General features: G+C 35.6%; 1 protein-coding gene across 2 annotated transcripts in view; it reads right to left on the bottom strand.

Moving 5' to 3' along the window:
• Positions 1-1,640: 1,640 nt before the first annotated feature.
• The window catches only part of LOC131191655 (histone-arginine methyltransferase CARM1-like), a 60,346-nt gene continuing 35,137 nt past the window's right edge, over positions 1,641-26,849 (bottom strand). For both annotated transcript variants that reach the window (XM_058170020.1, XM_058170021.1), the window contains exons 6-13: positions 20,864-21,041; positions 18,913-19,003; positions 8,971-9,052; positions 6,426-6,511; positions 5,514-5,603; positions 3,794-3,931; positions 2,396-2,485; positions 1,641-1,900 (exon numbers count right to left, since the gene is read on the bottom strand). In XM_058170020.1, coding sequence (XP_058026003.1) covers positions 1,891-1,900; positions 2,396-2,485; positions 3,794-3,931; positions 5,514-5,603; positions 6,426-6,511; positions 8,971-9,052; positions 18,913-19,003; positions 20,864-21,041 — 765 coding nt within the window. In that variant the 3' untranslated portion in view covers positions 1,641-1,890. The remainder of the gene's footprint in view (positions 1,901-2,395; positions 2,486-3,793; positions 3,932-5,513; positions 5,604-6,425; positions 6,512-8,970; positions 9,053-18,912; positions 19,004-20,863; positions 21,042-26,849) is intronic.

Genomic DNA, 26,849 nt, shown 5'->3' with positions numbered 1-26,849 from the left:
GCTCTGCCAGCTGGCATGGGGCCCCAATGGGGGAGTGACATCCTGGAGGTAGTTAATGGATTAGGTGTGACCCACACTCTCCTTGTGTGAACTTGTTCTTTTCCTCTCCATCTTAGTCAATTTAATTGTAACCAAATTTTAAATTTCTGGTCTCTATTTACTATTTTAATGTTTTTTATGATTTTTTTTAATTGAATGCTGCTTGGCAAGATGAGTGGCTTTAAGTTTATTTTTTTTAAAAAAGAAACAGAGCAAGTTTAGTTGCTTTTTCCCAAACAGGTGCTGGAATTAAGGTGCACTAAACAACACCTTATTCGAGATACTGGTAGATGACTTCATGTCTCTTAGTCAATTACTTTTTTCAGCTTTTTGCATACTTCTCTCTTTTTGAAGCTCTAAACAATCCCTAGCAACGTCCTAAAGAATGATTCCACATCAAATAGAAATTCATGATTAAATACTTCAGACTGCATCCATTTGGACATAAAACATGATCAATTAAATGACCAACTAGAAAGTCAAAATGAAAGTAGGACTGGGGAAGGATGGTGGTGATTATAATACATTTTTGAAAATCACTCTGTTGAAACCTCTTTATATTTTACATATATTTGTATATATTTGCATAATATATACAAATGGATGCAGATGTTATATGCTCTTCAATCTAAAATTGATTTTAAGAAGGCTGCATTGTTGAGTGACTCACAGGAGTTGTTTCCCCTTCCCCCAACCATTAATATTGTTATAGGTTGGTGACGTCCATCAAGTAAGTACTCTCATGCCTTTTGCCACAAGGTAGTTAATTATTTATTATTGGCTAGCTGAAAATAAACTCTAGATATTTAAAAGTTTTAATATTTAAATTACATTGCCTATACTAAAACAGATTGAAGTATAATAATAGCTTTTTGTTCATATTATTCATACACATACACACACATACATACATACACACGAGGTAGGTTATAGCAATAGCACTTAGACTTATATACTGCTTCACAGTGCTTTACAGCCCTCTCTAAGTGGTTTACAGAGTCAGCATATTGCCCCCAACAATTTTGGGTCCTCATTTTACCCACTTCCGGAAGGATAGAAGGCTGAGTCAACCTTGAGCCTGGTGAGATTTGAACTGCCAAATTTCAGTCAGTCGGCAGTCAGCAGAAGTAGCCTACAGTACTGCACTCTAACCACTGTGCCACCATGGCTCATATGTTACCCGGTATGTTAAAAATATTTCAGGGAAAGCAATAAAAGTGAAAGGAATGTCAGCATTACAAAGAGAAACCAAATACAATCTCCTGTAGCAATCCAATTTCATTAAAGTTGGAACAAACAGAATAATTATCCCAAAGATGCTTTTTTCTAAAAGGCAACTGAACTTCCTTGGTTTTTCCTTTGAAAATGTGCTTCTCATTCAAGAAATAAAATGTTTTCAAAGAAAAAAACCAAGAAAATCCAGTTGCCTTTTGGAAAAAAACACTTTTGGGGTAATCATGAACTGGATGATTGAGGGTCTCCATTGATAAATAGAATAATTCCAAAGAACAACGTAGGACTAACATTTCAAATTTATACAGTACATATTTACTTGTTCCTGCTGATTCCACCATAACAAATTTCAAAGTAAAAGTGCTATGTCAACCAAGTATCATTTATTCATTACAGTGGATTACAGTTCCAAACAGATGTGTTTAAATGCTGGAGATATACATCTGAAAAAATAGTTTTCACAAATATTATACAATTTGTAGAAAATATTTTTTTTTAATACGTACATACAGATTTCACAGAAGCAGCAATGCCAATATGCTCGTATTTAACTGTTCATAGACTCCTTGGTTTGTTTATAATCCTGGCTGTTCTTCCAGCAGGTTAGTTTCATCAAATCTAAGCGTACCTATAAAAATGTTTCAAAAAGTAAAAGTTGGATAATGCATATAAGATGTTTCGGCAGATAGAATTTGCACAATGAAAGCTCTATCTGGATGCATGCAGTGATATAATGAAAGCCATATGCTTTCGTTTATTTTCATTAAAATCACCCACCTGGCCATAAATCTAATTTGTATCATATCATGGTGGCCACATCATCATATTCACAACATTACAATTACAATGAAGACATTATGAGAAAACTGGAGATTAAGAGGTACCCAACATTGCACCAAACTGAGTGGGTGAAACTAAATTGGAGAAATAGGGGTGTGTTGGGGGGTCCTGCTCTAGTCACTTATAGATGGCAAAAGTTTATGCTCTGGGTTCAATGCTAACAAGCAATGTTTCTTCTTCCTGAGAAGAGGCAGCATTTGATTTTTACTTATAAATTCTTAAATAGAAATCATTTTATAATTCATAGCAATTACTATGAATCAAAGCTCAAGGCACCTCTTACCTAAAGAATGGATTCTTTAAATCAAGCACATTGCCTGATTTAAAGCCTGTCTCATCCACTATGGCAACAATCTGGATGTCATAACTCTGCCTGCATCATAAAGACAGTTAAATACATAAATACATTAAAATACAGTTTTAATGTAAGCAATTGGTTATATAATCTTTATTGAACAATAAGTGAGTAGATACTCTTTTTTTTTTAATCATTTGACCCTGGAATGAAATTACTGTTTTGTGCTGTTTTGTAAACATTCTGCACAACTTTTTCTTGTAAAAATAGCAATAGCAATTAGCAATTAGACTTATATACCACTTCACAGCCCTCTCTAAGCAGTTTTACAGAGTCAGCATATTGCTCCCAACAATCTGGGTCTTCATTTTATCAACCTCAGAAGGATGGAAGGCTGAGTCAACCTTGAGCCTGGTGAAATTTGAATTGCCAAACTGCAGACAACCGGCAGTCAGCTGAAGTAGCCTGCAGTACTACATTCTAACCACTGCGCCACCATGGCTCATGTATTAGCAGTACTGAATTTGGGAGTGAGGGCTTTCCAATGGAGATACAAAAGAAACATTTTGTATCAGTGCATAACATTATCAGTAATGTTGTAAATAATGTTAAGATAAAATTGAACTATCCTGTTTCCCCCAAAATAAGACATCCCCTGATAATAAGACCAATTGGGCTTTTGAATGCATGGCAATAAGGCCAAGCGCTTATTTCAGTGTTCAAAATAATATAAGACAGGGTCTTCTTTTCAGGGAAACATGGTATTACAAATAAGTCCCTTTGGTAGAAGTAGTCCTTGAGTTACAACTGTTTATTTAACTACAGTTGAAGTTATGGCAGCTTCAAAAAAAAGTGACTTGTGACCCATCCTCAAAAACAGAATACTACAGCGGATACAGAAAGTCTACACACCCCTGTTAAAAAGCCAAGTCTTTGAGACGTAAAAAAAAAATCAGACCAAGATAAATCATTTCAGAATTTTTTGACTTTTAATATAACGTAATGGGGAAGCCCTTCAGGCAACCATTTGGCAAGAACACTTATACATGTCTTCCTATGTGTCCACCAGCCCTCAAAAGCTGGAGATTCTGGACATCCAAAGCGACTAACTTCTACTCTACTGTATTAATATGCACGTGCTAGTTCTTATTTATATATTTATTTTTTTTTGCAGGTCCTGCTAGCATTTTTTTTCCAGCTAAACACATTTCCTGCTACATCAGATTGCCCAAAATACACCTCTATTGACTCCACCAGTGTTCAAAATGACAGAAAACAACTAACGTTATTCCACTAAAAATAATTATTCCAGTAGTGACTAGACATTACGTAAGACAACTGGACAGAATTAATCTTTCGTACAACCATGAAAAAAAATCTACTTACCGTTTATTTGCTACAAATAAGACTTCCCCTGAAAGTGTTTCCCCTTCTTTGGCAAAGAGAGGAGTTTGAAAAAGGCAGCGCACTTGATACCAATGGGTCAGAGGCTCTGTTGGAGCAGTGGAGAGCCAAACTGTTACCCTTAAAATGAGAAATCAATAGGAAAAAATGAAAATTTATTTTGAGAATAGATGGAGTTTCCCCTTAATAACATAACATAACAACAGAGTTGGAAGGGACCTTGGAGGCCTTCTAGTCCAATCCCCTGCCCAGGCAGGAAACCCTACACCATCTCAGTCAGATGGTTATCCAACATTTTCTTAAAAATTTCCAGTGTTGGAGCATTCACAACTTCTGCAGGCAAGTCGTTCCACTTATTAATTGTTCTAACTGTCAGGAAATTTCTCCTTAGTTCTAAGTTGCTTCTTTCTTTGATCAGTTTCCACCCATTGCTTCTTGTTCTACCCTCAGGTGCTTTGGAGAACAGCCCGACTCCCTCTTCTTTGTGGCAACCCCTGAGATATTGGAACACAGCTATCATGTCTCCCCTAGTCCTTCTTTTTATTAAACTAGACATACCCAGTTCCTGCAACCGTTCTTCATATGTTTTAGCCTCCAGTCCCCTAATCATCTTTGTTGCTCTTCTCTGCATTCTTTCTAGAGTCTCAACATCTTTTTTACATCGTGGCGACCAAAACTGGATGAAATATTCCAAGTGTGGCCTTACCAAGGCATTATAAAGTGGTACTAACACTTCACGTGATCTTGATTCTATCCCTCTGTTTATGCAGCCCAGAACTGTGTTGGCTTTTTTCGCAGCTGCTGCACACCGCTGGCTCATATCTAAATGGTTATCCACTAGGACTCCAAGATCCTTCTCACAGGTACTACTATTGAGCAAGGTACCACATATACGGTACCGGTGCATTTTGTTTTTTTGGCCTAAATGTAGAACCTTACTTTTTTCACTGTTGAATTTCATTTTGTTAGATAGCGCCCAATGTTCAAGTCTGTCAAGATCTTTCTGTAATTTGAGCCTATCTTCTGGAGTGTTGGCTATTCCTGCCAGCTTGGTGTCATCTGCAAATTTGATGAGTTCCCCATCTATCCCCAACTATCCTCTAATAAAAGAGTTATAGTTCCCAGACAAAGTGTTTCTTTCAGCAGAAGATTTATGCTCTAAATATACGCTCTAAATATATACTCTAAAACAGAGGCCCCCAACATTTTGGGCACTGGGGACTGGTTCCATGGAGAAAGGTTTTTCCGTGGACCAGAGGGTCATGCATCCTGCCTACATCCAGCGGCTGGGACTACACTTATTTGTGTGGCACAGCTGGTGATCCATGGAGCAGGGCTGGAGACCCCTGCTTTAAAATGACAAAATAGACTTAGTCTGGTAACAGATTTAAGGCTAACCAATTTCATTGGGATATAAACTTCTGATGATGGGAGCTTTTGCTTACAAAAGCATATGCGACTATAATGTTGGTCAATCCTAAAGGTGCAGCAAGATTCCTAGTCTATTTTTATTGCCATGGATTTTAGATTCTTTCCTTTCCTCCCATCTGTCCTGTAAAGTGCTAATTTCTGGATGATATCCTAAATTCACTCAGGATGTGATTTGTTTTTGATTCACCGCATTCTCTAAAACAGCCTCAATTAGTATTTGCTTTTGATGTGGCCAACTCAATCAATGTTGGAAAGAAAGAAAAATACATACAGTGAGCCAACAAATGCCACATCAAACCAAAATGCCAAGCCGTGAATTAATCCAGATTGCATCATTTGAAATACAAAAGGGATTTCCACTCTGCAGAAGGAAATAAAAAAAGATTAACAACATAATTAGAAAACCGCAATTAAAAATATGAAAGTGTCATGAAGATCGGCATCCTTAAAACATCTGATTAGAAATCAAATTAAATGGATATTCATCCAAGGAATTGTATCAATAATATTAGCTTTTCTGGATTAAATATTTACTGAGCTTATTTACTAAATTTAGCACCATGCAGTCCTTAAAAAAATAACTCAAGCATAAAGGCAAAGAAATTTTTTTCAATTGAGGCCATCAAAACTCACAGACAAAAAAAATTTCTAGGTTCATTTGTACTCTCATTACAAGACCAAATTCTATGTTTCAAGAACACATTTTAGAAGTAACATCAGAATGCATGGAGTGGCTATAACAACTTTTCCTATCCAGTTATCTAAGACTTGCCTAAGTTGGATGTCATACAACAAAATGCCAATGCACATGGGTTGGGTCACTTTTTTTCCTTCCATTCAATTGTGTCAAATTCTTGAAGACTGCTTGGACTAGTCCCTGCAGTTTTCTTGGCAAGGTTTTTCAGCAGTGGTTTGCCATTGCCTGCTTCCTAGGGCTTAGAAAGAGTAACTGGTCTAAGGTCACCCAGCTGGCTTTGTGTCTAAGGCAGGATTGGAACTTAAGATCTCCAGGTTTCTAGTCTGATGCCTTAACCAGACTGGCTTTCTAAAGTACATTACTCTAGAAAGAACTACATATTTTGAGTGTATCCCTACAGTGACTAGCTTGCTAATAAAGTGAAAACTATACCAACAAATAGTAGTTTAAAATGGAACAGTGTGAAATGGAATGATAGACTCTCACCTATGCAAATCTTCCTCTTCTGCTTCTAGAAAACTGACAGTGTATTTCACAGTCCGGGCCATCAAAATTCGAATGTCAAATGTGTCCTTCAAATAAAAATAGAAAAGAAAGAACTCATATTATAATCTAGAGTAGGGTTGATAATTAGGTCTGACAACTTCCGTATGAAATCACAATTCAACAAAATAAATTTGTTGAAATCTTGTGAAATCACTTCAATGTTTTCACATGATTTTTCATAAGATTTTAAGATAGAATCTCAAGGTTTTATGAGATATTTGCATTTTCATGTGAGATTGTTACATTCTCTAATGGGACTAGGCAACATCTTAGTGGGTGTGCACATGTGTAAGAAGCAAACTGGTGGTAAGTTTAAGAATTCCTTCCTTGTATATATCACCAACCCAACACCAACCCAAGCCAAAATAAATGTTAAGTCTCCTTCAAGTCAAACTAAGTTCCTGTTTTCTTCTTTGGCAAGTTCATTTTGTTTCTTAGTTGCATGGAAGTGATTTATTACTGCCAATTTCTAAGATTATTTTTTTTTACAATCCAGTCTAGCCTACAGCTCTGATATTTCTTACAAATTGCTCATCCAGGTAATAACCGATACAGGTAATTATCAAGCATGAAAACTTTGGGACCAGTGAAAGTAATCTTGAGGTGTAAAAGAGGCCAAAACTATTTATTATTATATAATAGAAATTGGCACATTGTAGAGAAACAAATAGCAGCTCCAGAACGCCAGAGTCCTACATAATTCCACTTGATTCCCACTCACCCCGTTTTTGGAAGAAATATAGTAAATAAATAATATACATTTTCATAAATAAATCTGTTATGTCTTTCACTTAAAAATCATTTTCATAAACATGTTCTACATTAATTCTTCCTGTCTAAATAAAATCCTCTGAATTCATTTCAACAATAAATTATATATTTTTCATTGCTTTGGATCAAATTATCATACATTATAGCTTTTTAAAAATTAGCAATATTTGTTACTGATGAATATTTTCAAGCAATCAAATAACACATATATTCCCACTACTGTCTGGGCCTGTGACAAAAAAAAAATTAACGAAGAGGCAAAGGAGATTTAGCAATGCAGTTAAAAGTTTTGGAGTTCTTTCATTTATAATGTAATTTCCAGGCTCTTTTTCTATATATCTTCAGTTTAGCATAAATAAGTGAATCAATTTAAAAATGAGTACTTCTGATGCCATTTCTATGCAGTTTTTAAAATTGTTAAGCAACAGGATTGAAAAACAGGACATCGTGTGACTGCATCACTTAGGAGTTAATCCTGGAACAGCTTGCCATCCTTAAGCAAGGATTGTAAGTCATTAAGCAAGGATCTCCTTTCAATTTCCTGCAAGCTTCCAATAGGCAAAGTCAAAGGCTGGAAGGAAGTCTTAAGTCCTAGTTGGCTTGTAAGGAGGCCAGCAGGCAGGTAAGTCAGGTCGGAGAAGGTGCATAAGGGTTGTGGGTGGAATGGCCAGGTGGAATTGCAGGCACGCACATACATTATGACCTATGAGACTCCTAAGCTCTCGTACTCCATAGCCAGGCTCTTCAGGAAATGCAGGAATACGAGTGGCTTACCAAAGCAATTTACAAACTTCCATGCCAGTTTCCGCATTGACTTTGCTTCTGGGAAGCTGGCAAGAAGAATCGCAAGTGGTGATCACATGAAATGGGATCTTGCAACTGTCATGAGTGCAAATCACGTATGACCATCTGGCCCTGGGATGGCCAAGAACTTTGACTTTGAGGACCGATGACAAGTACAGGTAGTCCTTGACTTATTACCACAACTGAGCTCAAAATTTATGTTGCTGAATGAGAAGTTTGTTAAGTGAGTTTTGCCCCATTTTACGATTTTTCTCGCGATGGTTGCTAAATGAATCCCTGCAGTTCTTAAGTTAGTAACATGGTTCTTAAGTGAATCTGGCTTCCCCGTTGACCTTGCTTGTATGTAGGTTGCAAAAGGGGACCACATGACTCCGGGACACCGCAACCGTCATAAATATGAACCAGTTATCAAGTGTCTGAATATAAATTATGTGACCATGAGGATGCTGCAATGGTCCTAACTGCGAAAAATTGTCATACGTCATTTTTTTAGTGCCGCTGTGATTTTGAATGGTCACTAAATGAACTGTTGTAAGTCGGGAACTACCTGTACCACCTGTTCAGCATCTTTGTGATTTCAAACGGTTGTTGACCAAGTGTTGGTTAACTGAGGACTACTGCTATACAAAAAAGGAAAAAAGTATGAAGAGTTAAGGACAGAAGGTAGAGGTTGATTTTAATGAAGACCTCAGACAGGATATTATAGGCTAACTTTAATAAGTTGTAAAAGAGCAAAATGTGGCTTTGCTAAGATGAGAACAATCAATCAGTGAGAACTTTGAAAAACTGAGCCTTTTTGAAGGACATGTTCTGGGAAATCTCAAAAGCTCCCAGATGGGGAAGAATGGCTGTCTTTGGAATATAATGCAAAAGAAAGACAAAACATTAAAAAAAATAGCAGTTAACTTACTACAATGGGCTGTCTGAAGTACTCATCTACAGCTGCATTACGGAGACTGGACAGATTTACCCCATAAAAACACTGCTGATACCTGGAAGGAAGAATGTATTTGTTTTGATTTTTAAATTAAATTCAGAGAAAGAAATCTTACGGATCTCATATAAAGATGTCAGATCCATGCGTACTATTAAAAAACAAGCATACACACACAAACACACACATACACACTCAAAACATGAAGACTCCCCAAAGCATTTTTTAATTGTAAAAATGTATATTTTGACTCTGTGTTTGTTTGTTGCTAACTGCTTAATGGAGTAATTAACTCTGTAAAAAAAAAAGTCCAGAGCCTTAAGCAATTTGGTTAAATTTTGAAAGAATTAATGGTCACCATTCAGCTACAACATTAATTGTGGTACTTATGTGCTACAATTCCCCTCAGAAGCTGGCTTTTACAACCACATCATGCATGGAATCTGGATATGGATTTCACAGGTGTGTTTTTTAGAAGAAAATAATATTTTTAAAGGCAAAACAGATGGAAAGTCTCTAAGTAAGAAAGCAGAAAAATAACTTAGCAAGGGTACTCTGGCCCTTGGAATGGATTTTAAGCACCAACTGAGAAAGAACTACAACTAGGCAAGAGAAAAGTCCAGGCTTGAACCAAATCAAAATGCTTCTATATTAGGACCATATATACAGTATCAGGGGTATCCAAATTTGGCAACTTTAAGACTTTTGGACTTCAACTTCCAGAATTCTTCAGCGTCCACAAGTCTTAAAGTTGCCAAGTTTGGACACCCTCAATATATATGAATAAAGATGGAAAGGAATGGCCAAAAAAGATTATAGCAGACTTTATCAAAGACAGCAAGCACCTGGACATAATGGAAATGTTCAGTTTTTGACCAAAGGTTGTGCTCCACATGGATCTCAATAGCATTGATGCCAAATACTTGGGCTCGCGTAAAGAATTGCTTCACAGGATTCTTAATCCTGGTCTAAGGGCAAAAGAAGTAATTATAAATTTGTGACTGATGCCATCCTAATCTTTGCTATCCATTTTTTTTGCAAATGGGTTATTTTCCCAACTAGAACTCTATATTGGATAATTAAATAGCACATTTATCTGTAATACAACATTCTACTATCTCAGGACTTTTAATTTAGTCAACGAAAGAATGAATATGCCTCTTACTTCAATTTATAGACAAGGCATATGATGAGCAAGAGCAAGGAAATTTTTTTTATTTGTGGCCATCCTATTGACTTGGATACTCTTTTCAAAACAAAAATGGAGATTAAATGGATATCCAGAGCCATGGTTTTGAAATGTACCTTAAATAAAGATAAAACTACAAAAGCTAGCAAAAAGATATCTTTTTTGACAACTGGTACATTTTAATAAGTAAGAAATATATGAATCTCAACAGCTGTGCCGTTATTTAGCCAGAATTCAAATGAACCTGGATCCAGGTGGTGTTAAGTGGAGGATATTGCAATGTGATAATGACATATTAATTTGAACAGCCTTTTTTAAGTTGCTTGTCTGCGAGAGATGAGGAGAATAATGGACAAACACATCTGGAGGATAACCAAGTTAGGCAAGGGTGAATTAAAAACTTCTTCAACCATGTCTCAGCATATTTATGTTATCAGTTTGAGGACCTACCTCTTCTTTTTCAAATGTTTGCTTCACCGAGTTCAGTATCTTTATTGATACGTCGTATCAATTAGGATTTTATTGATCTTGAATGATACTTCATATCAACATAGGTACGTCATTCTCACATGCCAAACTTTATTATCACATAAAGCACTGCTACAAGTGCTGTTGTTCATGCAGAAGTGTTGAGTACAGCAAAATCCAATATTCAAAAGTTTCAAAACCTCATCAAGTCAACATCACATACTCAACAATTTTAGAAAGTAACAAGCAGAAAACCATTTTCATTGGAAAACGACATGTTACTACGAGAGAAAGAAGTACACGTTCATTCAAACAAATGAGACCCTGAGGAATGTCTGCTAAAAGCACACTTCTCAATACAACAAGAATTGCTGCTATACAAATAATTTTGAACCACATGCTTAGCATTGCAGTTAAATGGAAAATAATTTAAGTGGAGTTAGTTCTACATGTTTAAGATAAAAATAAATATCAATTTAGTATTGCAGAGTCAAAGTAACCATATTACTTTCGGTGATACTTTAAAAATGCATTAAGTCAATCAAACTAAAGTCAGATAACGTAGTAAGCACAGCACTTAAGATGTGCAAGTTTTCTCCAACACAAAAATTACATCTAGGCAAGAGAAAAGTCCAGGCTTGAACCAAATCAAAATGCTTCTATATTAGGACCATATATACAGTATCAGGGTATCCAAATTTGGCAACTTTAAGACTTTTGGACTTCAACTTCCAGAATTCTTCAGCGTCCACAAGTCTTAAAGTTGCCAAGTTTGGACACCCTCAATATATATGAATAAAGATGGAAAGGAATGGCCAAAAAAGATTATAGCAGACTTTATCAAAGACAGCAAGCACCTGGACATAATGGAAATGTTCAGTTTTTGACCAAAGGTTGTGCTCCACATGGATCTCAATAGCATTGATGCCAAATACTTGGGCTCGCGTAAAGAATTGCTTCACAGGATTCTTAATCCTGGTCTAAGGGCAAAAGAAGTAATTATAAATTTGTGACTGATGCCATCCTAATCTTTGCTATCCATTTTTTTTGCAAATGGGTTATTTTCCCAACTAGAACTCTATATTGGATAATTAAATAGCACATTTATCTGTAATACAACATTCTACTATCTCAGGACTTTTAATTTAGTCAACGAAAGAATGAATATGCCTCTTACTTCAATTTATAGACAAGGCATATGATGAGCAAGAGCAAGGAAATTTTTTTTATTTGTGGCCATCCTATTGACTTGGATACTCTTTTCAAAACAAAAATGGAGATTAAATGGATATCCAGAGCCATGGTTTTGAAATGTACCTTAAATAAAGATAAAACTACAAAAGCTAGCAAAAAGATATCTTTTTTGACAACTGGTACATTTTAATAAGTAAGAAATATATGAATCTCAACAGCTGTGCCGTTATTTAGCCAGAATTCAAATGAACCTGGATCCAGGTGGTGTTAAGTGGAGGATATTGCAATGTGATAATGACATATTAATTTGAACAGCCTTTTTTAAGTTGCTTGTCTGCGAGAGATGAGGAGAATAATGGACAAACACATCTGGAGGATAACCAAGTTAGGCAAGGGTGAATTAAAAACTTCTTCAACCATGTCTCAGCATATTTATGTTATCAGTTTGAGGACCTACCTCTTCTTTTTCAAATGTTTGCTTCACCGAGTTCAGTATCTTTATTGATACGTCGTATCAATTAGGATTTTATTGATCTTGAATGATACTTCATATCAACATAGGTACGTCATTCTCACATGCCAAACTTTATTATCACATAAAGCACTGCTACAAGTGCTGTTGTTCATGCAGAAGTGTTGAGTACAGCAAAATCCAATATTCAAAAGTTTCAAAACCTCATCAAGTCAACATCACATACTCAACAATTTTAGAAAGTAACAAGCAGAAAACCATTTTCATTGGAAAACGACATGTTACTACGAGAGAAAGAAGTACACGTTCATTCAAACAAATGAGACCCTGAGGAATGTCTGCTAAAAGCACACTTCTCAATACAACAAGAATTGCTGCTATACAAATAATTTTGAACCACATGCTTAGCATTGCAGTTAAATGGAAAATAATTTAAGTGGAGTTAGTTCTACATGTTTAAGATAAAAATAAATATCAATTTAGTATTGCAGAGTCAAAGTAACCATATTACTTTCGGTGATACTTTAAAAATGCATTAAGTCAATCAAACTAAAGTCAGATAACGTAGTAAGCACAGCACTTAAGATGTGCAAGTTTTCTCCAACACAAAAATTACATCTAGGCAAGAAAACAAAACAGCCTATAGAACTAGTTTATGTTTACTACCTTAAAAAAAAGAAAAGCCACAACATATTTACTGTTACAAGAGAACTATATAGTTCTATATTTATAGTTCTTTTTCTACTTATACTATAAATAAAGTGATTAAAACATTCCAAAAGAATATTTTGAGCCAATTTTGAATGATCAGATGATAATATTAAGCTTTTATATTTATATATTTCAGCCAGAGACTTTAGAGGGATCCTAATAGAGAAAGTTAAAATCTTCAAATTGAATTTGGGGTGATAGATGTGTTAGTACCACTTTCTTGTAAAAGTATGGGAAGAGTTTGACATTACCTTCTTCCAGAATGTATTCTGAAATTCCCAATTCATCCTAAAATCCTGGCTTTCCCACGTGATCTCACATGTAAGTGTTAATCAGAGACAACCCTTGTTTAGCTTTCTAGATTAACCAAAATATTTGTAAAATAAATGTTTCACTGTGTGTACAATACAACTTGTACAGAGTAAAGAACTGCTACCATTGCAAAAATACAGTGGAAAATATATTGCTCCTCACTAATCCTCAAATATTCCAAGAGATATTCTAGATCAGGGATGTCAAAGTTGCATTGTCACGGCAGCATCTCATGATGTATCAGGACTTTTTCCCTCTTCACTAAGCCAGGCGTGGGCGTGGCCAGCACGTGACGCATCCGGTCCACTGGCCGTGAATTTGACAGCTCTGTTCTAAATGATCAGCCTACTATCTCTTAATCCTTCCCAAACATTTTAAAATGTACCCAAGATTAATTCAGGCTGTTTGCAGATCTAATTAGGCATAATGATGTTACGAGTATGGTCATGTCCCTCTATTTCCAAGTACTATACAGAAATCCAAGAATTGACAGCCAATTCATTTTTCAGACTTCTGACTAATAACTGAGCATAATGAGAACAGATGGCTACTGGAAATACAAGGCAGTGTATTTGATACAATACACTGACATTTTTGAAGGTGTGTTTGCTGAAATAGCATTTCTCCCTTCAAGGTAAAAAAACAAAAAAGACTGTGCCATATAGGCACATGGTAATCGCAGTTCGCAGTGGTGGTGTCATACAATTAGTTAGGGGTGGGGTTGTGACTATGTCTGTCCTAGATCTGAAGTGCACCATGACTTCAGGTAAGAGGGAAATTCCTATATACTTTCCCCAAGTACAGATCTCCATTCCATAACCCCATTCTTCATTTTCCATTTTGTCATCAAGCCTATGTATCTCAAACTGTAAAATACTCTCTAAAAGGATTTCTGCTTGGCAAGCTCATTACTGTATTCTTACAAATCCAGATAATTACCATTTTTATTTTCTGCATAGAGGGTAGCCACAGGACTGTTACCTATTTTATTATTTTGCAATTTTTAATTTAGTTTTTTACATTTAATTTAACTATTTAATTATACTTGTAAGAGCCTACATCTGAAGGCTACATCTTGTACATTGTTAAGTACAATGTAATGAATGGGCATGTGTGTCTGTGTGTACATACACAAATAAATTAAACTGCATACACTTATCTGTGTACATCTGTGATAAATTTAAATTTATGTTTGCAAATGGAAGTGCATAATTATTATAAGTACATTTGTGGAAGCAGTAGGAGAGAGACAACTTAAAAGGAAGTGCAAAGAGAAGATGCTATAAATAATTTTCTCTACACATCATGAATTATCATGGGTCCTTAATTACATCTTTTTAATGAGCTGTTAAATGACTCCTAAAGTAAACAAGTGCCTAACAAAATCCATCTTAAAATGCACTGCAGACATCTGTCTGTGTATTAATAAAAAGAACACCGAATAATTAAGGAGAATTTAGAAAGTCTTGTTGAGATTCCCAGTTTGGAATAAATTATCTTGCAGGTGTTTCAGTACTTCTCTTTCTATAACTATTGTGTGTAATTGTATATGATTGGCTTTGTATGCACCCATTCATTTCCATTGCAACAGTAAGAAAAAGCAGAACAGAGGAAAAAATATCTTGTGCTCATTTTGTTGTATTACATCTTAAAACTCAGGCAGCACCCACACTGCAAGGCTAGTCACATAGCAATAATACACAATCACATGGAAACTTGTGATAATTCACAGTAGTGGTAGTGGAGAGGTGAATGTTTGCTTTTCAATGAAGGAAAGCAAGAAACACAAAAGAAAGGACTATATTCCAGCGTAGGCCCATGCATTGATACAGCCTATCTTGACCTTGTAAATGGCAAGAAGAACATCGTGGGGGAATGTATAAAATGCCATACTCCTTTCCCTCAGCTGGAATCCATGATAACATTTCATAATGATCAGCTATGTGGATTCAGTTGGCTGCTGATCTTCAAATACATGATCCTAAGCATACTATGTTCAGATGGCCCACATGATAACTGCATATACTGCCTAAGGAGTTCTTACATTCCAGAACTGTTTTTATAAAGTACAGAGGATCATCTCAATCATAAACAATTATTTTTTTGTACCCCTCTTTGAACAATATCTCATAAAAGGGCATAGGTTATGAGGGCAGAAGGTCTCAAGAATAGTTACTGGCATTTTGGGCAAAGCCATTCTAGGTCAACAGCACTGATCAATGACTTAATGACTTAGTCAACCAGGTGGCTTTCATGACTAATGAAGGCCTAGTGTTCACAGCCTCCTGGTTTCTAGATCAGCACCTTCTCCATTATATTAAACTGGTACACTTGTAAAACTTACAGGTTCTGGATTTTATAATTTATGACACATTCTTGTCAGGTATCATGCTCTGCATTCTCTTGTGGGGATCTGTAATAAATGGCATTCTTGGTGCTCTCTGAGCTTGGTTGTTTGCTTGCAGATGTAAACTGTAAACTGTATCACAATATTCTGAAACATGCAAAACTGTATGAAATGAATGAGTTATTCTCAGTAAAGTTGAGTTCTGAACAAAATAAATCTTTCTAGATTATAGGAGCTACAAATACCCTGATAAATGTTTTCCTCAAATGCAGAAGCATGTAGGTTATTGTCTCCAGAAAAAAAGAGTGTTATTTGCAAAAGCAACTTACATAATGATTAAAATGGGAAAGAAGTTGACAGAAAGAAATGGGAGAGAAAATAGACATAAGCAATCAAGCAGACAAGTGGGTGAACAGCCTATCTAATAAACAGCTACTTAACCAGGTGGACAGAAATCTGAGGAGAAACACTTTAAATCAGAACTACTCCATCTTAATTAATTCATTGTAACTGAGGGTGGAAAATTCCTCTGACAGTTTCCAATATTCTGCATTTAGCCCAAGCTAGATACCCTATGAAATATTAAAGGGACTGGTAGCACCTAGCAACTAACAAATGTTATTAAAAGCTTTTGTTAATTACACCTCAACTCATCACTTGGCAATTTTTAAGATGTGTGGACTTCAACTCTGGCCATACTGGTGGGCGAATTCAGTGAGTCCAACTCTACACCTTCAAATTTGCCAAGACTGAAAAGCAATGGGTTAACATAGAGTTCCCCAACGCTTTGCAGACCAGTGAGGGGGAAGGGATGGTTCGTGCAAGCGGCCGGGAAGCGAGCGTGCATAGCTCCATATGTGTGAGCAGCATGCATGGATGCCTACCACTCACACAAATGGAGCGTGCGTATGCACGCCTGCTGCTCACACCAGTGAGGATGTGCATGCGCATGTGCACTCGCTAGCCCTTTCCACTGCCTAGTTGCAAACCCCTCACAGCCCACAGGCTGGGGACCTCTGGGTTAAACTGATACAGGATTTAAATTAGAATAAAGGGAGGAGGCAGATGCAAAAGTCGGGGGAAATGGGGATTATGCTAGTCCAAAAATATGTGAAAAGATCACCAATTATCTAATACACCTTCTTCCTCCTAACTATCCTAATGCATTAAAATCGTTTGTGTCTTAACAAAATCTGTGTAATTTTTTGCTATTTATTTATTTAAACACTTTATATAGTTTCTCATCCCCCAATATCTTTGATCTAGCTTTAAGCAGAGAAAAACTCAAGAGTTATAGTAGTCCAGGTCTCAGTTCTGCAAAACAGTAGCTTATCCCCCAAATGGTTTAATAAACCAGTGGAATCAATGAAGGAGAATGTTTGTAGCTCAGGGTTTAAATGAGAGGCTCTTGGTGTTCTCTGAGCATTTTGTTTTCTTTCAATAAATGCCACATTTATTTCAGGTTCAAAACAGAACAATTTCCCTATTCTTTGCACATTATTACATTCAAGCTGTGCCCTCCTTCGTTCACACTTTCATTTTCCTGCCATATGCTTTTATTGAGGACCAAGATTGTTGGAGGCAATATGTTGACTCTGTAAACCACTTAGAGTGGACTGTAAAAGCACTATGAAGCGGTATATAAGTCTAAGTGCTATTGCTATTATTGGTGATTTCCCAAACTTGGAGTGATTGCTACCAATTGGAGCCACATCATTCTCAAGGCACTACATCCTCAATGTAACCCAAACAAATTTGTTTCTTTATTGTGATGTCTGCAAAGGGGATCATATTAAATTATCTTAGCCGAAACATAGAACCGGATGACGCAAGCAGTATAGAACTCCAGCTAAAGTACAGGTTGTCCTCGACTTATGACCACAATTGAGCCCAGAACTTATGTTGCTAATGAGAAATTTGTTACGTGAGTTTTGCCTCATTTTACAACTTTTCTTGCCACTTTTGTTAAGTGATCACTGCAGTTGTTAAGTTAATCACACGGTTGTTAAGTGAATCTGGCTTCCCCGTTGATTTTCACAAAAGTTGATCACGTGACCCTGGGACACTGCAACTGTCATAAATATGAACCAGTTGTCAAGCATCCAAATGTAAATTATATATCATGGGGATGCTGCAATGGTCATAAGTGTGAAAAATGGTACAAGTCACTTTTTTCAGTGCTGTTGTAACTTTGAACAGTCACTAAATGAACTGTTGTAAGTCAAAGACTACCTGAATTCCTCACTTTGTAACAAGCTGGAACGATGAGAACTTGTTCCAGGGGATGAATTCAACTTAAATGTGATATGATATCAGAAGTGAAGCAATTCTAGGACACGTGTGCCCTCTCTCCTATTGTTTGTTTCATTCTTAGATTTTGCTATGTTCATTATGCTTTGATATCATCACAATGACATCATATATCATTTCCAACTTTAAGAAAAATTCTTCATCATCAAGCAACAAAATAGATTTTTTGGAAAAGGCAATGAAGGGACAACATTCATTCAGCTTATAACATGATCTTAGCTAAAGCGTTGTAATGAGAAGACTCAATCTTCAAATCCAACTTCACTATTAGAATTAATTTCCAAAGCATATGATTAGAGTATAAATTATCTTACTTGTTCCTGGTTAATGGCTGCCACAAAATTGCTATTTCAGTAGCATTATAACCATGGCCTTGTTCTCATTTTTCCTCATACTTTTTATTCGTTTGATTTTTGTACTATAGTATATTAACCTTGACTTAACACTGCCACTAAATGTTTTCCTTATTATCCTCTAGTTCTTTGCTTTGACCACCATATTATGTTATTATTACCAGTTTGCAAGTGATCCTCTCGCAACATACAATCACTGCTTTCCTAAGAATTTATTGCCTGTAACTAAGAAGGCATCAAATGGAAAGTAGCAATGTGACCCAGGCACCAAATTACTAAGTAATTGCATGGTATTGTAATTACGGTACAAATAATATGACTGTAACTTCTCACAGCCTCTAAAACAAGTGTGTAGAGATATATAAATAAATACAACAATAGCCCTAAGAATCAACTCTAAGTACTACAATTGCAGACCAACAAAATAAGTATTTTGCAGTTACTTTAGACATCTATAATTCACCACTGCTTTACGGATCCAAGAAGTTGCATCATTTGAAAATTCCTATTAAATTGCCAAGCAAAACACCTTTTTGTGTGAAAAAAGTGAAACAATTATTACCAAAAATTGGCTCTGGAGTAGTGTTCCATGTAGAGTTGTTCATCGGAAAAAGGAGCCAAATGAATGTCACTAAATGTTGGAAACATCATTCCTGGTGAACAAAAAATAATATACAGTAGCAAAACTTCAAATCTTCTATGTAGTCCTTAAAAAATTAGTGGAAATATCCAAGAGGGATTATTTACTATCCATCCCATACATTTTTTTTTTGTAAATTAACAAGAGTTATTAAATTTTGCTTTAATTCTTGGTCACGTTTTAGTAAATCTATTGACAAAAGGAGAACACTTAAGAAGATAATGCTAATTTACTGCCACAAACTGATAAAACAATTCATATTTTTAATATATTAACAATTAGATACTTATATAAAATCCTTAAATTAAAAGCAAGCATGTATTCCAGTTCATCCACCACTTTTGGAAAAATGGGATTATATTTCTTAAACTGAAGATTCAAAATATAATTTATAATAAATAATTATTACTAATTACCAGCAACTTTTTCAAGAATTTATTTTAGATGTTAGAGATTGTCAGTATTAAAAAATAGAATATTAAGAAATATCAAATGACCACAAAGCATTTTACAAACCTTATGCCATTTCAATGCAATGTACCACTGAATTATGATTACGTTACAGATTTATACTATTAATTATCCTTCACTTAAATAAAAGCTTAACTCAACATTTGTGAATGACCAGATGAAAGCATTTTAATGGGTAAATTGTTTAATAGCTTAACAATATGGAGAAATAGCACATAGAAAAGAGATAGGACATTTAAGAGAAAACATACATCTTTTAAATTAATGGCTGTTAGCTAGGAAGATAATTGATTTGTTTTTGTAGATTGATGGGCAAAGTATTGTTAATGCTACTTTCAAAAAGGTATTGATTATAAACTAAAATTCTACAGCTCTTTAGACTGAAGCAAATCTCTGAACTCAGTTTTATTCAGAGTAAGTTGTTACAATTTAGTATTTTTACAATATAAAGGCAACTTTTAGGATTAAATAATATAGAGAGAAATAGATCCTTATTGTCCCTCTTTATTTTACAAATGAGGAAAAATATCATTAGCACATTGCTATTGAAATAGGATTTAAATTTTAGGAACAAAAACCACAGAAAGGACACATTTAAATGGAACAATCAGGCCAAACCAAAAATTCACTTTAAAATGTAGATTAAAAGTTGTGGTTCCTAGGTTACAAAAAGGCTTGACAAAAAGCAGAAAACCATCCTAAAGAGCTCCATTTTCTATACTGTTTAACTTATCCCCCTTAAACCCCTTGTTTATCATGCATAATTACACTAAATAAATAAATAAATAAAATAAATAAATCCACGTATTCTCTAAAGTGATGCTTTATTGATAAAGCTTGCTGTATTACACATTTTTTAAAAAATTTCTTCCACTTCCAATTGATCCATATTTTGGTGCTACCAAGGCAGGAAGAGATTGGTAGATCTCCTTTGTTGACTTGTGTGTCAAGATTTTAACCTAGTCTGGGAACCAAGGCAGGGATGGGTTCTACCTACCGTTACTATTGGTTCGCAACGGAGCCCCGTGTGTGCACTTGCTTTGCTCGCACATGTTCTGCACTTGCGCAGAAGCTTCCTGATGACGTCCAGGTCAGTGGGTGGAGCTTCCCGTCAGTTTTACTACCAGTTCTTGTGAACCGGTCTGAACTGGGGACAACCCACCACTAAACCAAGGTAACTTGGGATCTGGACCTAAAACTGGGGATAAGGCTGCTGGGTAAGACAGATTCATTTAATCTATTGGCTGCATCAAGATAACTTGAGGAGAAAAAAGCAATTAATATGTAATACCGTGTGCCAAAAGGAAACAAGCAGCCTCTCTTACTAGTGGCTATATTTCATAAACGTATGCTTCTGCCTGTGAGATGCAGGCCCTCAGAATCTGCAGATGTATAGACTCACCATTGGACTTCAGCCATTTTTTGGAATGAAGGTAACTTTCCAGCATCCTTTCATTGAATAGCATGTAACCCATCGGCTCAGAAACTATAACATCTACACTTTCAGGTAGAGTGATTTCCTCAATTTTTCCTGAGAGAACACTGATCTTATCAGCCACATTGTTACTCTGGACTAAAATCTGTAAAGTAATAAAGTAGTAGAAATAAATATATGTATTAGCTGTGTTGATTTAGAGATACGTTAATGAAATATCAATTTGACGGATTAATGGAACTCTACCCAGCTGTCTTCACTTATCTTTTTTATGGAATTTGTTTTTCCAAAAAGTGATACAACTAATACATCATGTTTTTGCATTCAGTACTGTATGCTCAGTTTGTTAAGTATGTTGGAATCAAAGTTAAATTAATTAAGATATTTATTATCAAATTTATGTAGCTACCAATATCATTGACATGACTCTGGGCAGTGTACAATAAAATGAACAATTAAAATAAATCTTTAACAACCATTAAAACTATATATATTATATAAATAACCCAGAAGGAGGCACCAGAATCTCATATACAATATAACAATTCCTTAGGAATAAATTTTCACTGAATGAAAGATATAATCATTGCAGTTTTATTTTTATTTGTGTTTATTAACCTTCATGTTCCATAAATCTGCAGGCCAGTATGATTCAGTTATAAATCCTGAATTTCTTTCCTTTACCTAATCACAGTAGTTGAAGGAAAGCAAAGCTACTATAGTAATCCAAAGAGTTCTTGCCTTCTGTTGCTACAGTGTTAATTTATGGAAATATTTGATCTCTTTCCTAAGTAGTTCTCAGAAGCTGTATTGTAATAAGAAACCATTATACTGCCAAATTTTTATATTGAAAGCATTTCTCGCAACAGGTTAATGAAAGACTTGTCCATAAATATGGCAGAATTAGGATTAAAAATGAAAATACAGTTTATTGAATAGATCCTAATAAAATTATCTGCATATTTTGTTAATTGTAATTCTAAAAGGGTCAAAATAGATAATTTTATCCAAATCTTTATAACCATAGCTCTTAGCTTCTCAGAAATGCTATACATTAATCCAACAAATAAGTAATACAAAGTTGCTGTGATAATGTGTTTATGAATGTGCATTAAATGAATTATCCCTGCAAAAAGAGTACTATATAATTTCTAAAGATGATTTAATGATATTCTGTACAATAATGTCATATAGATATTAGCAACAGTAAATACCACGGACTTGTGATATTCCCCAATTCCTCTTTTCTGTTTCAGTTTTCCAGATTTTTTTCAAAATACAGCCATTATCAATATATTGCAAAATATTCTTTATAATTTGAGGCAAAGCCTAAACTACTATTTTGGATTAAAGTGGGTTACAGAGTGTGATAATTAAAATGCAATTAAAAGGAATGAAAGCAGACCAAAAGTTGAGTAGAACAGATGAATCAGTTATCTCACTAATACAGCGAAAGGTTATTCAAGTATCTCCTTGCAGTAATATTAAATTACTGACCCTATATCTGCTTTAATTTCTGGAACAGAAAGCGAAAAGATTGTGTTTGGCAAACTGTGAGCTTCATGTAGCATTTTGCAGGCATCAGGTGCTTCTGATGTTTGGCTTTCTGTATATCCCTAGTAAGTTGTACTATCCTGATGATTACTCACAGTCCATTAAGTAGCAGTCTGGCTAGTTTTTAAGATCATGCTGCCGAAAGACATCAGGACAATTCCCGAACAGGACTGAAGTCCTGATGCTTTTTCAAGTAATAACGGTGGGCATTAGGAGGACATTTAAATAGAGAAAGTCCTTCTATTTCTAAGATGGCAATGTGTGAATAAGTCCTACAATATTCCAATTATGCGTATCTTTCAGCATTGTTTTTCGCTTCTCAGACTAGGGTTATAGCCACATCATTTAGAACTAAATTTCTTGTCTTAAATTCTAACCATATTTCTGGTTTTACAAGTGAAGACAAGAACATTGGAATGAATGATTTAAAAGCATGCGTGTCCATAAAATTCATTAAAGAAAAGATTAAAAGATTGCTTTGAATAGAGACATACACTCGCACCCGTTCAAGTCCAAATTTAAAGAAAGTAAGATAGTCTAATTGATTGAAAACATTATTTAAAATATGACTTCATTGTTAAAGTGAACAAAATAGTAGAAAGCAAGACATTAGATTAATTCCAGGCTTTTATAAAGTATGACAGATTTTTTTTCTTATAATGGATCAAGTTATTAAATAATAAAAGTCTCTGCTTTTACTTAAGAAAATAAAAGTAGCCTAATATCAAGAATGCACAAGTCTTACCATTTTTAATACTCTAGCTATTCTCCAAAGTCAGAATTTTTATACTGATACATGTTCATAGTTCTATGTCTTAATCTTATTGTGAATTCATGATGCCCCAAACTCTGAGCTGACTCCATTTTGTTTTGTAATTCTTTTCACATTAATTTAATAAGACAGCAATATCTGAGGTCATACTGAGTTATCAGTCAGCAGACTTATGTATTTATTCAAAACATTTATATAAACACTTGTCTTATAGCAAACTCTGGGCGGCTCCCAGTCAAAGTTATGTTGTTTTAATATAAAAATATTATTTAATTATTATTTATTATTTATTATTTAATATAAAAAATATTAAAAACATAATCATTAAAAACAAAAACCTGGTATCCAGTCAAGCTTTTGATATACAGACATCTCATCCTATCCCAGCACTTGGGGTTGAAGCTTTTCAGAAGGCTAGGAGGATAGAGATCTGTTGAACTTCAGAGGGAAGAGTGCTCCATAAAAAACTGCCAGGCCGGGGGCTCCCATGGAGAAGGCATGCTTCCTAGGGCCCATAAAGTAGCAATATTTAAGGGAAAGAACTAGGAGTGTGCTGGTAGGAGAAGTAGATGGCCTTAGAGAAAGGTGGTTCTGCAGATAACCTGTCCCCAAACCATATAGCTTTAAAGGTGATAACCAGCACCTTGAATTGCACCCAAAAGGAAACTAGAATCCAGCTTTTGCAACAGAGTGTTATTTGGGAAACATAAAGGCACCCACATGTGCATGTGCCAATACATTCTGGACCTGTGGACACTTCCAGGTGGTCTTCAAAGGCAATCCCATATTAAAAAGCTTGGCTATCAATCTTTGCTGCTGATTTTTCAAGAGAAGCATCAGACTTCAAAGGTAAAGCAACTGATCCCCAAAGCCTTGCGTAGAAGACAACTGATGAAAACAACATCTGTTGGTGCCCTATTTGAGCTTGTATCTAACCGTTGCAAATGCCATGATCCCAAGTCAACAGTTTCCAAAGCTGACTGATCTTTTGTAATGTCTGATTATGATTCCTCCAGTGTGACATACAGTATGTCACCTCTACATCATGTTCCTGTCATGCTGGGCTGCAGAAATGGCCTATGATTTGTAATTGAGAGAAGTCAGATTTGTTAGCAAAAGCTCAAAGTGCAATACAAGGCACACACACTAAGCTATTGCGAAATCTGCAGTGGACAACAATGTTGGAACTTGGAAGACAAGAAACAGCAGCAGACACATCAAGATCTGACAATGATGGTATTTCAAAGCAGGTTCATATCGCAGAGTGGCTGGAATCTAAAGCTTGGGAGCCTAAAGATCTAATCCTTGAGTTTCAAAAACTGGCTGCAAACTCTGATTAGCACAAAAGAGGTTAGACTGCCAAGTTTTGCTCATGAGTCTGAAAACGGGGGCTCAGGTGATGGGATTGGGTTGTAGTAGAAGCTTACTAAAAAGATAAAGGTTCCCCTCGCACATACGTGCTAGTCGTTCCTGACTCTAAGGGGTGGTGCTCATCTCTGTTTCTAAGCCGAACAGCCAGCTCTGTCTGATGACAATTCTGTGGTTATGTGGCTGGCATGACTAAATGCTGAAGGTGCACGGAACGCTGTTACCTTTCCACCAAGGTGGTCCTTATTTTTCTACTTGCATTTTTACGTGCTTTCGAACTGCTAGGTTGGGAGAAGTTGGGGCAAGTAACAGGAGCTCACTCTGTTACGTGGCGCTAGAGATTCAAACCACTGAACTGCTGACCTTTCTGATCGACAAGCTCAGCGTCTTAGCCACTGAACCACCACGTCCCCTTAGAAGCTTGTTAGGGATTCATTAATCCTAATCCAGATGTTAAGAGATTAGGCAACAAAAACAAGACAGACTCTATGTAACAATAAAGATGGTCTTTGACTTACAACTATTTATTATTTATTTATTTATTTTATTTAATCAAATTTTTATACCGCCCTATCTCCCGAAGGACTCAGGGCGGTTTACAGCCCGATAAAAATACAAATATAATACAAGATAAAACACTAAATTAAAAAACTTATTTAAATAGGCCAAAATTTAAAATTACAATTAAAATGATACAAACCCCATTAAAATTAAAATTAAAATTAAAATTCTAGTCCAGTCCTGCACAGATAAATAGATGTGTTTTAAGCTCGCGGCGGAAGGTTCGAAGGTCAGGAAGTTGGCGGAGTCCTGGGGGAAGTTCATTCTAGCCATTTAATGATCATTGGTCTGGTGCCCTTTAGACATGTGATCTCATTTTTGGGTAGTTGGCAACTGGCTTACATTACAACCAGTAGGCCATTTAAAGGTTGCAAGCGGAGGAGATGGAGGAGCGCTTACAAAGCTAATACTTTGTACAGAACCAGCAGGCAAAATAGGCATACTATAGATAAAACTTGTATTCCTATTTCTGTATTTGCTATTCATGGCTGAATTCCCAAACAGGGTATAAAATGCATAAATTATGTGCTCTTAAATCTACTTTATCACTGTAATGATCAATAATGAAGAAGACCTTTTTCCACTCACCTTTTCCCTAATCATTATACAAATTTGGTTAACCTGGTATCCCTTTCTCTGACAGAAATAATTTTATAATTCATGCTCTGAAACTTTCTATATACATTGTTATATGCTATATGAAGGTTTGCAGATGTTGCATGACTAACCAGTTCTAGTCACTGGGGACATTATTTTACCAATATCAAAACAGATTCATTATTTATTTAAATTCAGCTCCTAGTGCTTGCTATCCATTAATGTTCCCCAAATGTGGAATGACTGCTGCAAATTCTTGGAAGTTGCCAGATCCAAAACTTCTGGATGAAGCCAAGTTGAAGAAGGCTGCCCAACTCAATGTAGAACACAGTTGTCTAAAAAAAAAAATCTGTACCATTCTCTAAATCTACTGAGGTCATCCTCAAAAGGCTTTTTTTAAGCATCCATATTATTTGTTATAAGGAAAGTTACAAAAAATTCTAACAGGCTTTTCCTAGCAGGAGTCCAAAGTTTATCCAGATAGGCATGATCTGTGGCTATTCTTCAGCTTTTAAGCATCAGCCAGAAACCTTTCAAATAGCTTAAAATGCTTTAATTAAAAGTGAATTAAAACACTGGGTTTTAATGTTTAATATCAGTGTTTTTATTTATTGCTTTAAAAATAATATTAACCCCAGTTAGGACAAATCTTGAAGAAAGAAAAACACAGGCATATTAAAGAAATAGAAGATTTCTTGGAACAGTACAGATCTAACAGTCTTTCCCAAAACATGATTCTTTAAATAGAAAAAAAACTTGATTTGGTTCATTAAATAAAAAACCTTGCCTGAAGGCATATGCAACAAGCATCTGGAAGAGTGTGAGCATCTTCTCTTTGGGTCTCTGTTCAAAAGGAACCCAGCTGCCAAATCTCTCAGAAAGACCTTCCTTTCACCAGCCTCGTGTGCCAAATGCCTCTGTATTCCTCAAGGACTAATTCTTTATTTCTAATGATCCCATCAGTAGTTGACTTGCCCTACATACTGTACAGAACATTTTCCTTATGCTGGTTGCTCCCATGCTCTGTTTGTACAAGTGCCCTCCATACAATTTCATCCAACTTAACATCACAGTATTTCTCAGACTGCAAAAGTAATTTAA

This window comes from Ahaetulla prasina, chromosome 2 (assembly GCF_028640845.1).
Source record: "Ahaetulla prasina isolate Xishuangbanna chromosome 2, ASM2864084v1, whole genome shotgun sequence".
NCBI classification, from domain to species: Eukaryota; Metazoa; Chordata; class Lepidosauria; order Squamata; family Colubridae; genus Ahaetulla; species Ahaetulla prasina.
Note: the sequence above shows the minus strand (reverse complement) of the source record. Positions and strands in the feature narration are given on the sequence as shown.